The 17,147-nt window shown below is 27.7% G+C and overlaps 2 protein-coding genes across 2 annotated transcripts; one reads left to right on the top strand and one right to left on the bottom strand.

Moving 5' to 3' along the window:
• The first annotated feature begins 9,471 nt into the window (after positions 1-9,471).
• LOC134831429 (uncharacterized) lies at positions 9,472-10,925 on the top strand. Its single transcript, XM_063845156.1, has 2 exons — positions 9,472-9,641; positions 9,696-10,925. Exons 1-2 carry the CDS (start codon positions 9,531-9,533, stop codon positions 10,836-10,838), a joined length of 1,254 nt encoding a protein of 417 aa, XP_063701226.1. The 5' UTR covers positions 9,472-9,530; the 3' UTR covers positions 10,839-10,925.
• A 1,710-nt stretch (positions 10,926-12,635) lies between these two features.
• LOC134831999 (ATP synthase subunit alpha, mitochondrial) lies at positions 12,636-15,740 on the bottom strand. The gene is made up of 4 exons (XM_063845857.1): positions 15,589-15,740; positions 14,986-15,222; positions 14,555-14,895; positions 12,636-13,862 (listed from the first exon to the last, which is right to left on the bottom strand). The coding sequence occupies exons 1-4, from the start codon at positions 15,652-15,654 to the stop codon at positions 12,854-12,856; spliced, it is 1,653 nt and encodes a 550-aa protein (XP_063701927.1). The 5' UTR covers positions 15,655-15,740; the 3' UTR covers positions 12,636-12,853.
• Between the last annotated feature and the right edge of the window lie 1,407 nt (positions 15,741-17,147).

Raw genomic sequence — 17,147 nt, 5'->3', positions numbered from 1 at the left:
TGCTCTGATTTATTTTATTTTTTGAAAGAGATGGTTTAAGAAGAATGATTTTGATAATTAATTTCTTTTTGGAAATGAGGTAATATATAATTTGTGTTATAGGAAAAAATAAAAACAATGAACGATAAAAAAAAAGTGTTACATTTTTTTCACTTTCTATGTTGATGTTGCATAAAAAGTGGAGCTTCACATAAAATTTTATATTTTGCTGATGGTTTAGTTATGGTTTTTGATAAAATTAAATTAAAATTTTTAATTAATTTAAAATTTTTAATTATTTTAAAATCAAATTTAAAATTTTTAATTATTTTAAATTAAATTCAAATATTAAATTTATAAAAATTATTAATTATTAAATTATTAATTATTAAAAATTATTTAATTATTAACTTACAAAAATTTAAATTTTATTATATTTTTCACGAAATTAAGTTTAAATTATTTTTTTTTAATTTTCCAGTAATATTTTGCACACGTTGTTTTTATTAGCAAGCAAATTATTTTTTTTTATAATTTAAGTTTTATTTAATTTTTTTAATTAAAAAAAAAAAAAAATTTTTTTAATTTTTTAAATATTCACAACAACCTTTTGTGAAAATAATTTTTTTTAGAAAAAGCATTAGAGATTTTTAAAAAATTTTTAAAAATAAGAATTTTTTTTAATAGAAAAATCATAAAAAAATAAATTTAAAATAATAAAATATTTTACTAAAATTTTCTCTTTTAATTTTTTTTTTTTAAGTTAAAAGTTTTTAATTTATTTTTTTCATTTATTTAAATTTTATTTATAATGTTTTAACTAAATATATTTTATTTAAATAAAATAAACCAAATGTTGGAAGTTTGAAAACATTAAATCTTCCGAAAATCTTCAAAAATTTCTTGAAAATATTTCGAAGTTACCTAAAATTCTTTTTCTTAGCATCGATTTAATAAAAATGAGCATTTTGACAATTGCTTTTGATATTTAATTCTATTTTATTTTTTATTTATTAAGTAAAATTAATTTTAAATAAATCAATTAAAATTTTAAATTAAAGATTATTAAAAAATATAAAAAAAATTTAAATTAAGAAATTTTATTAACAAAAAGGATGAAACTTATTTTATTCAAATTTATTTAAAAAAATTTGACCTAAATAAAAAAAAATTACCAACAAAAATATACTTTCAAACCTTTCTATGAAAATCTTGTTCTGCAAAAAAAAGGTTCCATCCTCAAATCCAATAAAAAGCTGAAAATCATACTCGGACTACTTTCTAAATAATTTTTTTTTATAATTTAAATTTCGTCGAGTGGTGGTAAGTAGTATCGAAAACCAAGTCACTAACAACAATGTCGAATATATTAAAAATTCCGAGTTAAAAAAAAGCTCAAATAAAATAAATTCAATCTACGTGCCTAAAAGTATAAGTGAAATTAGACAAACACAAATTATATCAACTCATTCACTCACTAAACGTCGCTAGTTAATAAAATTTGTACATTTACGCAGAATAGAGACGGAAAGTAAATTTTAATTTTTTTTTCGTGTATAAATTTTGTACATTCTCTCTCTTTCTGCAGCACATTTTTTTGTTGTTGTTGTTATATTGTTGTTTAGCTGTTTTGTCAATTGTTTGCAAAAAAAAAAGTGAATGATAAAATTTAATACTAATTTTAGGTCATCCATCATTTCGCAACCTAAATTTTCTATTCTTATGATGATTTCTTTTGTATCGCAATAAATAAATAACGAAATTAATTTGGACGAAATTCCACGTTGTTCACGGAGAAAAAAGCACTGTTACTTTTATCTTAAACATATGCGTGTTTTTACATCCATCTATGAAGATTATAACATACATATTTTACTTTTTTTTTCTTTGCCATATGTGATATTGATATATATGTGTTTCTAGCAAGTGTCAAACACCGCTATTATTCGTAAATAAATGATCAAATGAAAGTGAAATAAAAATTTATTTATATTTAATTGAAAATTGTCGTACATCATGGGAGCATTATCTATTACAAGTTGTCGTTTTTTATATATTAGGGACGGCCAAAAAGTTTTTTTTTCAATTGTTTTATTTTTGAGCAATTATTTATTATTATTTTTTTTATGATTATCTGAAACTCGAACAAAAGCTCAAAAAGATTAAGAATTTAATTTGATGAAAAAAAAATAATAAATTTTACTGTTCGTAAAATAAAAAAAATTCAAAAATTAATTTAAAAAAAAAATATGAAAAAAATTAAATTAAATCAATTAAAATTCTAGTAGTTTTTAACTTTTTGACCGAATTTTTAGAAACTCTGAAGAATTTTAAAATATTTTTAGACAAATAAATTAGTTTTGTCTTAAACTTAAGTCAAATTAAATTTGCAAAATCCGGGTTTCACTCCCGAATTTGCCACAAACACAGCAAATGTCATTAAGTCAACCCAATCAACATCTTGAGATTCATCTCTTGTAGGTGAGTCCTAATCAAAACTAATTGAACTTTTGAGGCGCTGGCTTTTGATTCGTTTTTTTATTATATATTTAGCCATCAAGGACTGGAAGCGATGCATGATATTTAGTTTTAAATCTGTGTTAGGCACCCACCCCCCCTATAATCGTAAGTCGTCGAAATCATCAATTTATGACGTGTTTTGTAACATTTTTTAATTTTAATATCAGTTTAAATTTCAATGAAAGCTCGAAAAAAAATTTGAAAAAAAACAAGTAATTAAATAAAAAATTGAAAAAAAGATTAAAAAGTCTGAAATACTTCAAAAAATATTTCAAATAATTCAAAACAAAAAATTCTCGAAAGTCAAAAACTTATGATTTCTTTTTTCTAAAACTTAAGCTTTTAAGTCATTTTTTTTTGACTTAATGACTTTTAATATAAATCAAATCACCTTTAAATAAATATTTTTAAGTAAATTAATTAATTTTTTTTTTTAATTTGTAAAATGTGCATTGGGTCAAAAATCTTAAATGTGCATTAGGGCAAAAATTTTAAAATGTCAACTGGGATAAATTTCGAGTGCATAATACTTTAAAAACTTAAAATATGCACTAGGATGAAAAATCCAGTTTTTTAATGGGCTATTTTCGATATTCGCTATGCTGCAGCGATCCCTAGCACAGTACATGGCTTTGACGTGCCCCTCTTTATATACTTGCCATCCATACATCGGCACTCTATTAATATTGTCGTGCAACTTGATTATGTTTTGTAAATATACAATTATGTTGTTTGGCATCTTCTCCATGATATTTTGTGCGTTGCGTACGCGGCATAACTAGGCAGCAACCAACAACGAGAGCCAGACCGAAACAAGTTGCAAACTGGATTTGTGTGAAAATGAAAAAAAAAATGCAAAAAAAAAAACCATTTAAAAGGTTCTACGAAACAAATTATCCATGATTGACGCGTGTAATGATGATGTTTGAAAGCGAATGGTAGCAACATAATTATATCGGCTCATTATCGATCATTCACACGGTTCAAGGATGCGCAGCGGCAGATCCTTCGCGTTGTGAAATGCTGAAGGTAAGCAGCAACAAGTGTTGCTTCCACAGTGTGTTAGTAGTGTAAACGACATACCGCATCAATTTTTACCACGACGAACGTGAATAATCATCATCGCCGAGCTAACAGGCTCCGCAGCGAGAGAAAGTGAATGCACTTTCTCTCTTATACCTCACAACCTTATCATATGGCTGACTCGAAAAAAAAAATAAAAAAAAAATGTTTGTGTATAGAGACATGACTTGCTGACCGAGATTCTCTTGTCCGCGTGCTTCGTGTGCGTACACACGAAAAAATAAAAATTTGGCTGTTTTTTTTTTGTATACGGAATCAATACACGAAGTCACACAGATAAAACACGTTTTACATCGCCGTCTTTCTTTTTACAACAATTTCGTTCCGAGCCGAATTTAAAGATACGAAAATGGCAAATCGTTCAGACATCAAGACCTAATTTTTCACAAAAGAGTTTTTTTTCCTCCGTCTACATTTCTTTCATTTTTCGTTGATTTATCGCTGCCGTGACACACCAATATTAATTATTTATTCTTACATCTCGTCGTTGTCGCTGTCGTTTTTTTTTCGGTACAATTTATATAGTTCAATGGAACGCGAAAGAAAAGAAAATTGAATTTCAAAGTGGACCATGTTAAACACAAAATTAAACATTTTTTTTTGTGCTGGACCGATAAATGTAGATTAGTAACAGTTACTTGGCGATTGTGACGCAGGAAACGAGACTTGTGTGCTGGAAAATCTAAATAAAAAAAAAAAATGTTGTTACATGAAATCACTTTGTATTCCGGAATATTTTTGTTATTGTCACGTACCACAAATAATCGATGCGAGATTCTTTCTAGGCTTTGTTTTAAATTGTAGAATAAGTGATTTTTTTTTACGTAAGTTTGTTTTAATCGCAATCCACGCGCGGAAATAAAGATGATTTTGAATTTAAATTTACCGGTGATGCTCACATCGAGCATTTCGTAAGATGGAAAAATTGATTTTGAACGAATTTTAAAGGAATTATTTGGTTTTAGACGTTGTTCATCTACATAATCTTTCAACTAAAATTTTTATGCATGAAATCTAAAAAAAATTACATTTTATCTATTTTTATTTAAAAAAAAAGTATGTAATTTTATTTATAAATTAAATAAAAATAATTTTTAATATCATTTTATATTTTAATTATTTTAAAATAATTTATTAAATAAATAATTAATTTTTTAATTAAATAATTATTTATTTTGACGTTTTTTATTTATTTATTTTTTTTCTGATCTCGAACTTACAAAAGTTAATGAATAATAAAAAAAATTAATTAATTTTTAATGATATATATTAATTTATTTAATATTTGATTAAAATAAAAATATCATTTTTATTATAATTAAATTATCAATTTATATTTTTTTATTTTTTAAAATCCTCTCGAAATATTCAAACTCAATGAATATTTAAAATTAAAAAATTATCATTGAAAAAATAATTATAATTTATTTTTATCATTTTAATAAAATTTAGTTCAATATTAAATATTTAAATTTATTTTTAACTATAAAAATTTTAACTAAATAATTTTGAAAAATAAAAAAAAAATTAATTTAAATTAATTAAAACTTTAAAATTGCTAGACTGTAAAATTCGTTTAAGTATGAATATTTTTCATCCAAAAATGAATAACGCTAAGCAAAAAAAAAAATTTGAATTAATTTTCAATAGAAATCAGTCGAAAACGATGTAAATAAAATTCTAAATAATTCATAAATTTGACACAATATGCTAAACGATGTCATTAATCGTCATCATCGGTAGTCAGTCAGTCAATCAGATGCGGGACAGCAATTTTTTTTTTCAAACTACTAAATATGTAAAACTGCATTTGAAAAATAATATTTGAATCTAATCAAGCACTTGCTTGATTAACATGTGACATCCGCGTAAATTTATTACCATTACAAAGGTATTCGCTTCAATTTAGAAAGTTATTAAAATTTTTATAGTGGTAGGTACTTGTAAAAAATTTATAATAAAAAAAATAGCTATTCGTCAATTTTTTTGTAAAAATAAGCAAAATTAGGCAAATTCAATTGAAATCCTGTTTTCGTTTTAATACTTACATAGAAAAAATTTAGTGAATTTGGCAATTTTTTCATTTTTTTTTACTAAAAAAAAACTGGCTTGGCGCTTTTTTTGTTATTTTTCTAAATTATTTTAAATGAAAAATTAACAAATTTCAAAGGATACCAAAAATATTCTTATTTAAGTGTCTACGTGATCGTTCTTAATTTTTTGTTATTTTACTTAAAAATAAGTTTTGTTTGTTCAAGCGATATCTGACCCGATTCTCACTAAAAATTCACGTGGTTCACCAAACAAACAACAATATTTTTGCATGAAATTTGAATTTTATTTTTGCAAAATTTATGGAAAAAAAAGTCGTCAACTCAGAGGCGGAATGGAGCATTTTAAGAGGAATTAGAGGAATGGGGAGCATTTTTCGGAATTTTGGTCTAATTTGAACCTTAAAAAAAATTTTTTTTTATTTTTTTTTTATTAAAAATAGTAAATTTTTTTTTTAGAAAAAATATTTTTTTGTTTCCGACACTGCATCAACTTAAACTTAGAAGCTAAGCTAATATTTTAATCAAATGTGATCAATTTTCACGTTGTACTTGAACTGCATTTGGCAAGGCATGCAAACGCGTGTGCTTGACTCGAGGTGAAAAACCTTGTGAAATTACGTAAAATTTGTGTGCGTCAGTAAATTTAACTTTTTTTTTTTGTTTTATTTTTTTCTGATGAAACGAAAAATTCTTTGGAATTCTTTGGCAAAACTTTCAAATGAGTCACTTCCTTCACACACCACCCAGGTTTCGGTAATTCTTGATTTTTATTTTGTGATTAATACTTTTATTTCATTTTTGCCATATTAATGTGCGCGATGCAACTACCGCACAAACTGCACTTTTGAATGCATTTTTTTGCGTCTACGGCCGAGTGTACAGGCATTGCAAGTATAGAAATCAAGTTACATAATATTTCAAGTCTAATCATGTGTGAGTGTGTGAATGTGCGTTTTCTACACATATGTATGATTATTTCTAGGGCATTGACATCAAAAAAAAAAAAAAATAACCAATCAATTTATAAACGTTGCGATTTTTTTTTCTTCTCTCCATTTGAAAATACTTAGACTAAATGCGACGCGTCTACAACTGACTACATTTTTATGCTAACTAGCTGTTTCAATTTTATTGATAGACGATTGCATTAATTGTACGTGTCTAATAAATAATGTAAGTATCGGCAAAATGGAGAATTTTATATTATTTTCTTGTGTGAGATCGGAATTGATTGAGTTGGTCTGAGTGATTTCTAGGAATTTGCGATTTACGTGAATTATGATTTTATTTTTTTTAAATCAATAAAATATTTTAGATGTGAAAAGATTTTTCATTTTTAGATTTCTTACCGATGAATTAAAATTTTAATTAATTTTATATATTTTTTAAATTTTTATTTTTAATCTTTTTAAGAATTTCTAAAATACTTTAATTTTTTAATTAAATTTAATATTTTTTATTTAAAATGTTATTTTGTTTCATAAATTTAATTTATGTTTAATTTTTAAATTTTTTTATATTACACTTTAACCTCAAAAAAGCATTTATCGTTAGATAAAAAAAAAATAAAATTAAAACTTAATTGAAATTAATTAGGTTGCTCGAATTTTTTTTCAAATTTTTTGTCAAAATTAATATAATTAATAAAAAATTGAAAATCTCATCAAAAAATTTTTACCTACATTATTCAAGAAATTAATTCAGAAAATTAAAGAAAAAATATTTTCATAAACATTTTTTGCAACAATTTAGACACAAAAATGTTGAAACTTTATATTATTGATGATATCCGTTCAAAAATTGTTTAAAAAAATTATTTTTTGTATGAAAAAGTAAAAATTTTAATTTTCTGGTCCAATTATTGTTTTTACAAAAAAATTTGATAAATTGATAGAAAAAATTTTTTAAAAAATAAGAGTTTTTTAAAGATTTTTTGTTCCTTTAAAATCAATAAAATTACTTTTTGTTAAATTAAATTATTTGTAAATTAGTTAAAAAATATACAAAACATAAATTCAGCTGTATTTCAGTGATGTACCAAAAAAACATTAAAATTATATTTTTTTTTACAAATAAACAATATTTTAATCAAATTAGCTAATATTGTGAAATCAATCTCCAAATGTGATAAGAAGTCACTTACTTTTCCGTTATATGATTGACAGAAGTTCTCATTTGCATCACCTTCGACCCGCATCAAACGCAAAAAATATCCAATAATTTCCATTTCTTCATACACCAACTTATCGCATATTGGCACAGTGCAACCTTTTAATCAAAATGCAACTGCACTCAATAAATAAACGATAAATTACTTTACCCTCAAAAAAAAAAAAAAAATTACCAGCACTTGATTAATGATTGAAATAAATATGATTGGCCCGAATTCGGGTACAAATAAATGTAAGCAGCACGCGTTTTCATTTAAAATTATATTTTTGCATTTTACACGACGATGAGTACGGATGACGTTATTTCGACGAAGATTTGTTTTGTCTTTGTCCCAATTTGTTGTTATTAAATTATTAGGTTTTCGATTGCAATGACAAGTGCAGCAAGTGCAAGTCTTGTGCGAGTTTCGGACGCAATCTATAAACACACAAAAATACTTTATTGACATTGTAAACAACTCTTAATTAAACACGACTCGATTTGTAATTAATTGATGGGTAACCCAGAAATGAAGCGCAAACAAAAAACTTTTGAAATGTAATTTCTGGATTTGAGTCTTTCTCGGGCAATTTTTAAAAATTTTATTTAATAATTTGAGATATTTTTGTTTAAATATCAGTGCTATTTTTAATTTTTTTCTTATCTTAATTTTTATTTTTGTTAATTTTTAATGTTAAGAGAAAAAACCGTTGAAATTCAAATAAAATAGCAAAATGCAAGAAAAAAATAATATAAGAAGGCAATTTCTCTTAATTTTGCGTAATTTCACTATATCTCTTAAATTTTTGACATTTTTAATAATTTTTAACAAATTTTATTGGTATTTTATGTTTTTGACACTAAAATGATAATTTAAAAATATAAGCATATGAAAATACAAAATTAGTTTCTAAAATGAGATTCTGAAACAAAAATTTTTTTTTTTCGTTTTTGAGTTCAAATTTGAAAATTTTCAATGTTTAACGTCAAAATACGTTAAAAAATTACAAATCAAAATTTTAAAAATACTTTTTTAAGCTTTTAGGCCATAAAATAAAAATAATTATTTAATTTTCTTTTTACTACTTTTTTGACGTTTTTGAACGTTAATCATTGATTGGACACATTAAAATAATTTTTATTTTTATTATTTTTAAGTCAAAATTTGAATAAAATTTCAAAAAATAAAAATTAAAGAAAAAATAAAAAATTTGGTCACGTGACTCAAAAATTTTTTCATAAAATTTTCAATAGATTTTTAAGCATGTTTAAAGTTTTAAAGAAATAATTTAATATAATTTTAATGTTAACTGGATATTATTATCGTTTTTCAATTAAGAAGTACCAAAAAATGTAAAAAAAAAAATTTTTCTAATTATTTTTTTCCCCTAAATTTTTTCGGCAAAATCGGAAAGAAGGGATCGACTTAAGGTTAAATAATTAAATTTGAAAAATCATAAAATACAAAAAAAAAATTATAAAAGAAATGTCTTCCGATAAGATTTTCTGAGTGAAATGCGTCTAAATACTCTAAATAATAAAGTGTTTGCCCTAAAATTCTTCTGCCCCCATTTAAATTGCCTTTTTGTCTACGCCACTGTTTAATTCCCAGCAAACCTCAATTCGTCACGCAAAAATATCCTAAAACTCTGCCACTGCTTTCTCACATTTTTGTGTTGATATCCGCGAGACGCACTCCTAAAATAAAGAAAATCTTAAAATATCTAGTTAAAAAGCTCACAAATGAATTCAGTTTCGCTCGCAAACCAACTAAAAGATCTCAACATGAGCAATCTCACCATCGAACAAAAGTTTCAAGCCGTGATCGAGGAAGAAAACGTGGAAAAATTAAAAGTAAACAAAAAAATTAAAAATTTTCAAGAACTAATTTTTAATTTTTAATTCCAGGCTCTCATTGACAGCCTTGACGACATTGAATTCGTGGTTGAAATCATCGAGGATCCTGACTCGATACTGGCAACTGCTCTGTCAGTGGGCAACTTGGAAATTCTGAAACTTTTGCTGGAAAACGAAATTGTCGAAGTAAAAACTGGGGAAAGCGGCTTTTTTTCTTTCGAATTGATCGGTGATCAAAACTACGATGCTGAAAAAAAGATAAAAATCGTCGAATATTTGCTGCCGTACGTCTACACGAAGAATCCGTATCCATGGTTGCCCGGATATTACTCGCCCATCGACTTTTTCGATCATCTTTACGCGTTCTGCTTGAACAAAGAATTTGCACTTGCCGAATTTTTCATTGAAAAATTTTACGCGGAAAAGTACAACAAATTTTATCCGCTCATCAAGAGACTTTTGGGAACTTTTAAAGGGTCTCACATGATTTGCATTTTTTTGCACCAAGAAATCGAAAGTTTTGAGGATCTTGTACCGGAATACAAATTGTTTCTTTTTTTCGTTGAAATTGCAAAAGCTTTTGCAAATCTCCTAATCATGGACGACGGAATGAATTTGGCGATTGAAGTTTTCAAAATTCTCCTTGAAAAGAATTTTCTGAAAGTTTTCGAGTCATTTGAAGAAAGTCACGCTTTTATGCGTCGCAAGAAATATCAGGATACCAAAAACGAGGAAAAACTCACTCCGCTCCTGCTTAAACGCATCTTTCAATTCGTCTACCACATTTTGGACGCCGAGACCGAAGAAAAGATTTTTTATATGATTTCCGGTTGGATTTTCATTTGTGCATCAAGGTACGGAATATTTTCCAAATCCTGTTTTTCCTTAATTCCGTTCGTGCTCAAGTCCAAATATGCGGAAGAAATTTTCGAAATATGCAAAGTTAACAAAGATTTCGTTGAAGGACAAGAAATGATGCGCAAAATGTTCAAATATCCATGTGACCAAAATACAGTCGTTGCTTTGAAAGAAATTTGTGGGTTTTTGATCAAATCGACAATCGCAAAAAGTGTTGAGTTCGAACCAAAAGAACTTATTCAGCGTATATGGAAGTTACGTTTGCCAGATGTGCTCAAGTGCTACTTGTTGGCTATTCCAGATGCCAGTTGGGTGAATGAATTACAAGTCAACTGATTTTTTTTTTTTTTTTTTTTTTGGCAAAAAGATCTTAATCTTAAAATTGAATTTTTGAAATGCATTGAATTGAAATAAATTGACTAACATGAATTTTTGTTTGATTTGGTGTGAAAGTTTAGTAATTTCCCTAAAAAGTTAATTTTTTCAATATCCAGAAATTTTTTTAATTTTAAATTTATAATTTTTGAATGCTTTTGGACGTTAAACGTTGATTCCTTTTTTTAATCTTAATTTTTAAATTTATTTTTTTTGATTTTTGAATGCTTTTGAAAATCCAATGGGGCAAAATAAAAAAAAAAGTTGAAAATTTCATCAAAATTAACCGTTTTTTGGTTTTTTTTATATTTTTTCAAAGAATATTCCTAAAAAATTTTTTTTAATCAATTTTTGTTTTTATTCTTTATTTTTTTTCAAATTAATTTTTTTCATTATTTCAAAAATTTCTCGCACTCGTACAAAAAGTGATTTGTCAAAAAAATTACTTTTCAAAATTTTTTGACAGTTATTTTTATGAATTTTTTTTTATTTAAATTTTTACCTTGAAATACTTTGAGATTAATTTTAAATTATCATATCTCGATGCAAATACCATAAAAATAACTCAAATATTCATTATTGATCAAAAATTGTTAAAATTTTGTATGAAAATTATTTCAAAACTTTTTTTATTTTGAAAAAAAGCAAATTTAAAAAAATTTGGAGCATTTTTTGCTTGAATTTTAATTAAAAAAAAATATTGTAATCATTGATTTTTTAAATTTTAAATTGATTTTTTATTTTAAACATCCCCAAAAATTCATTTCATATTTTATTTTTTTTTTTAAATTTTTCCCTCTGAATTTTTTTTCGACAAAAAATTAAAAAAAATTAATTTGATTAAGCTGTGCAATTATTTTTTTTTTATTTTTTCGGTTTTTTTCAATTATTTAAATCATACAAAAAACGTAAAAAATTTAATTTTATTAATAAATTTAAATTTTGAACAGTTAATTAAACATTTAAAGTCACGTGACCAAAATAAATTTATTTTTTTGTTGTGAATTTTTTAATCTTTCTTCAATTTCAGTTCAAATATGAAACTAAAATTTCAATTATTTTCAATTTAATGTCAGAATTTTAAAAAAATAAAAAATTGTAAAAAAAAATTTTCTTGATTAAAATTTTCAAAAATCGAATCCTAAAATCAGATATATTTTTTTTAAAATTTTATTATAATTTATTTGACTAAATATTGTTATCTCATTTTTTTTGCCCTAATTAAAGTAATTATTTTATCATGTTCAACAATATTTTAATCAATAAATCTAAAATTCTGATAAGAATAATTTTCATTACCAGGCTTCTCCACATATAGAAAATTCTAACAGTTTGTTCATTTATTCAAATAGAATTTTATAAACATGTCGTCGCTATGATACAGAATCGCCATAATCGAAGGTCAACTAAAATACTCGTTTTCATACAATTTTCTTTAAAAAATTTACTGCTTTTAATTAAATTCGTGCCAAAATGTTGAGCTGCAGCTTAAATATTTCACTAAATTTAAAATAAAATTTTTTTAACTAAACAATGAAGCCAAATAGTACGACTTGATATAAAAAAGATAAAATTTGATAAAAATGTAATTTTTGAAGTCTTCAAGATAATTTTTGTAAATAAAAAAATTTGATTTAATTTTTTAATTATTTATCTTGTTGTTTAGATGACTTTATTGATGTTGTTGAAATTATCGCTTCATTTCGTAAATGTCGTTCTAGGATATTATTTATTAAGGTTTGACTGTAATTTCAAAAATTTTCATTTATGCCAGAGTAAAATTAATGAATTAAAATAAAAAGGAAACATTACAAATGTTGTAATTATCGTAGGTGTTTTTTTGTTTTCGTTATCTTCTGCATGCCTTCTTATAACATTCGCCAACAATCGTGTGTGTGTACTTGTATGGAAAAAAAATTTGTAACAGAATTTAATAATCAATATTACTTAAATACGAGTGGGACCAGCCTCCAAACTTATTGGAAGGTGGACAAGAAGCTCGTCACGACTTGTTTCAACTTGGCATCGTTGGCTTCGGAGATCTTTCCTTCGGAGGCAACGGATTGCAAGAGGGCCTTCTCGTTTGTCTTGATGTGTTGCAAGAATTCCTTTTCGAACTTTGTGATCTTCGAGGGGTCCATTTTGTCCAAGTAGCCACGGACACCGCAGTAGATGACGCAAACTTGCTCCTCAATAGCCATGGGCACGTATTGTCCTTGTTTCAACAACTCGGTAAGACGAACGCCACGGTTCAACAATTGTTGCGTGGAGGCATCCAAGTCAGAGCCGAATTGGGCGAAAGCAGCAACCTCACGATATTGGGCCAATTCCAACTTCATGGAGCCGGCAACTTGTTTCATGGCCTTGGTTTGGGCAGCGGATCCGACACGGGATACAGACAAACCGACATTAATGGCAGGTCGGATACCCTTGTAGAACAACTCGGTTTCCAAGAAGATTTGACCGTCCGTGATGGAAATTACATTGGTTGGAATGTAAGCGGACACATCGCCGGCTTGCGTCTCGATGACGGGCAAGGCAGTCAAGGAGCCACCACCCAAGGCGGGCGACATCTTGGCGGCACGTTCCAAGAGACGTGAATGCAAGTAGAAGACGTCACCGGGGTAGGCTTCACGACCTGGGGGACGACGCAACAACAAGGACATTTGACGGTAGGCGACAGCTTGTTTCGACAAATCGTCGTAGATGATCAAGGCGTGTTTGCCGTTGTCACGGAAATATTCACCCATGGCGCAGCCAGCGTATGGGGCCAAGTATTGCAAGGGGGCAGCATCAGAAGCAGTGGCGGAGACGATGATGGTGTAGTTGATGGCGCCAGAGTCAGTCAAACGCTTCAAGATTTGGGCGACAGTTGATCTCTTTTGACCGATAGCGACGTAGATGCAGTACAACTTCTTCGATTCGTCGGAGCCGGAGTTGAAACGTTGTTGGTTGATGATGGTGTCGATAGCCAAGGCAGTCTTGCTACATGGTTACAATGAAAAATCAGAACAAAAGTTTTATTTTTATCATAAACGTGATTCAATCGTAGAAAATTTGTTGAATTTTGAGAGTATTGAATATCGATTAGCATAATTTTGCCATTTTTCATAAGAATTTCTTAAGGCTTTTCAAAATTTTTTGCATCAATTAAGATATTGATCTTTAAAAAAATTTTCTTGAAAAACACAAAGGATTCAGAATTCTCGAAAAAAAATTTTTTTTCGTTGATTTTTGAATATTTTTTTAAGAAAAATTTAGGAATTTCACAAATTTCATAAATACAACCATAAGAAAAAATTAATTTTAGACAAAGAAATTTGTTGATTTCTTAAATTTTTTATATTTTTTTTTCAAAAAATATTCAAAAATCACTAAGAACTTATTATGTGTGAAAAAAAAAATTAAATTTAAAAATTTAACAATTGTAAACTGAAAATTGGTGTCCTCTAAAAATTATGTATTTGTTACATAATTGAAAATTTTCTACTCAAAATTTAAAAAACTGAACTTTAAACCTGATTTTAAGAGAAATTTTGTTCAATATTTATTGAAATTTGAAAATTTTCTTGCTTTTAAAATATTCAATACTCGATATTCCTCAAAAAAAAAAAATTCATAAATAATTTTCAAAACATTTTCGATAATTTAATTTTGCATTTTTACGCGATACTTACCCAGTTTGACGATCACCAATGATCAATTCACGTTGTCCACGACCAATTGGTACGAGAGAATCGACGGCTTTGATACCGGTCTGCATAGGTTCGCGTACAGAGACACGGGGAATGATACCGGGGGCCTTGATACCGACACGGAAACGTTCCTTGGTTCCGAGTGGGCCTTTTCCGTCAATGGGGTTACCCAAGGCATCGACGACACGACCCAAGATTTCGTCACCGACTGGCACATCGACGATAGCACCGGTACGCTTGACGATATCACCTTCCTTGATCAATTTATCGTTACCGAAGACGACAACACCAACGTTATCGGGTTCCAAATTCAAGGCCATACCCTAAAGAAAAATGATTTTTTTGAACAAATCCCAAGCAAAATTTGACATTTTCCCCGGAAAAATGCGGAAAAAAGAGGAAATTCAACTTACCTTAAGACCGGAGGAGAATTCCACCATCTCGTCGGCTTGGATGTTCTTCAAGCCATAGACACGGGCGATACCGTCACCAATGCTAAGTACACGTCCAGTCTCTTCCAAGTTGGCCTGTGGAGCAGCACCCATGATACGCTCCTCCAAGATGGAGGAAATCTCGGCACCACGAGCCGGAACTGAGCCATGGAACTTTCTGGCGGCAATTTGTGCAGCTGGGGCGCCAATGCGAGCGATCTGCGTGAAAAATGAGAGAAAACACGAGTTACAACATCAATTGCTAGCGAAAAAGTGCACACACGAAAATTTTTTCTTCCTGTAATGGGGGTTATACTGCGTGATTACATAACGTTCATCGCCACTATTTTCGTGTAATTTCAATGTGCGAAGCCCCAAAACTCCGATAAAACGCTTCTTTTCCGCCAAATCTATGCCTTTCTTGCACTTTGGTCCATTTCGGACGCGCACTTGACCACATTTTCGCGATTTTATCGGAGTCGTCGGGCTGTATGTGTTATGTCATCACACATTGGAAAATTTTCCGAGCCCGGTTTTGGGACGAAATTCGCGCAGTTTTCGACAATTTCCACAAAATTAACATACCTGGGCGGCAGATCTTGGCAAATTGCGTGCCATAGACGCTGCAAGACGTGCAGAAAGGAGAGACATTTTATTTATTCTTTAATTTTACACACTATGCAATAATGGTGGCCAACGAAGAATGAGCAGTAATGAGAGCACCCAATCAGTATTTCAATACTTTTTCACCGGCCCACCCGGCAATCGCTTTACGGTACGTGTTCTATGGAGGTATGTAGTCTGTATTGATAAGTCAAATTTGAAAAATTCGTTTTATTTACAAAATATTCACATTTTTATCGAAAATTTTCTAAGAAAATTAATTTTTATAGAAAAAGTTACAAATTTGAGAAAGATACTATCGACAAAAATTTAGAAAATAAATTATTTGAGGAGTTTTAGTGTTATTTTGTGTGAGAATTTTTATTAAAACTTTACTTCAGGTCAAATTTTAAGCGAAATGTTGAGCATTTTTAAATAAAATTCGATATTTAATAATAAAAATATCATAAAATGAGATTTTAATAAATTTTCAATATTAATTAAACATTTTTTCAGACAAAAATTTTTATATATACTAAGAAAAATTATATTTTAGGTTTTAAAAAACAAAAATTTTTTGGCTAAAAGTTAGGTTGGTACTCCGTTATTCATCACCATTGTGAACTAGGATACGAAACTTTGTGAAATGCTCAATGGGTTTTCATCATTTTCATTCGTCTCACATTATCAGAAGGGGTCGACCAGAAATTCAATAACGGTGAGAAAATTTTTTAATTAAAATATTTATTTTTAGTCTTTTAGGGTTTTTAACTTTAGAAAAACAAATTACAAAAATTTCTATATAATATTTTTAAATTTTTAAAAGTATATTTTCATTTAATTTACGTTAATTTTTAAGTTTAGGCTTACTTTTCATTTTAAATTTGAAAAAACAACAAATTTTAGACAACTTTTAAGTCAGGTAAGTTCATTAAGTCATGGTAAAAAAATTATTTCTAGGTTTAAGAAGTATTAAGAAATAATTTTCAGGCTAACGATTTTACCTAAGGTAAGTAGTATTGAAGACCAGTTTGTTGATGTTCAATGACTGATTACAAAATCTAAAATTACAATTAGTTACAATACTATTAACTAATAGCAAATGCTTCATCGACCACATTTGAAGACCATATAAACAGTAACTTTAACTTTTCCCGCGGCCCAACTCTTGAGGATAAACTATGTGATCATAACGCCATCCTTGAAACCGCCAAACCAACTCTGAAACCAAATGGCTTTACGACACTCAACAAAGAAGTAGTAGAAGTACCAAGACATTGCAAAGTGAAGTTCAATAAATAAAGTTTATATTAATTACACCGAGCCTTTGACTTACTCAGCGACCTTTGGAGCAGAAGACTTTGGGACGTTTCATTACATGACAAAGTGAAAATACGAGAAAATGTACAAAATAAGATGGATTTTCGTCACCGGAAAGAGAAAAACTGGCTAGAAGCAAAAAAAAATCTTGTTACTCATATTTGAAAATAAATTTGAGAAATTTTATGAAATTGTGAAAAAAGAGAGAAAAAAAATGAAAG

Source organism: Culicoides brevitarsis, chromosome 2, assembly GCF_036172545.1.
Source record: "Culicoides brevitarsis isolate CSIRO-B50_1 chromosome 2, AGI_CSIRO_Cbre_v1, whole genome shotgun sequence".
Classification (NCBI taxonomy): domain Eukaryota; kingdom Metazoa; phylum Arthropoda; class Insecta; order Diptera; family Ceratopogonidae; genus Culicoides; species Culicoides brevitarsis.
Note: the sequence above shows the minus strand (reverse complement) of the source record. Positions and strands in the feature narration are given on the sequence as shown.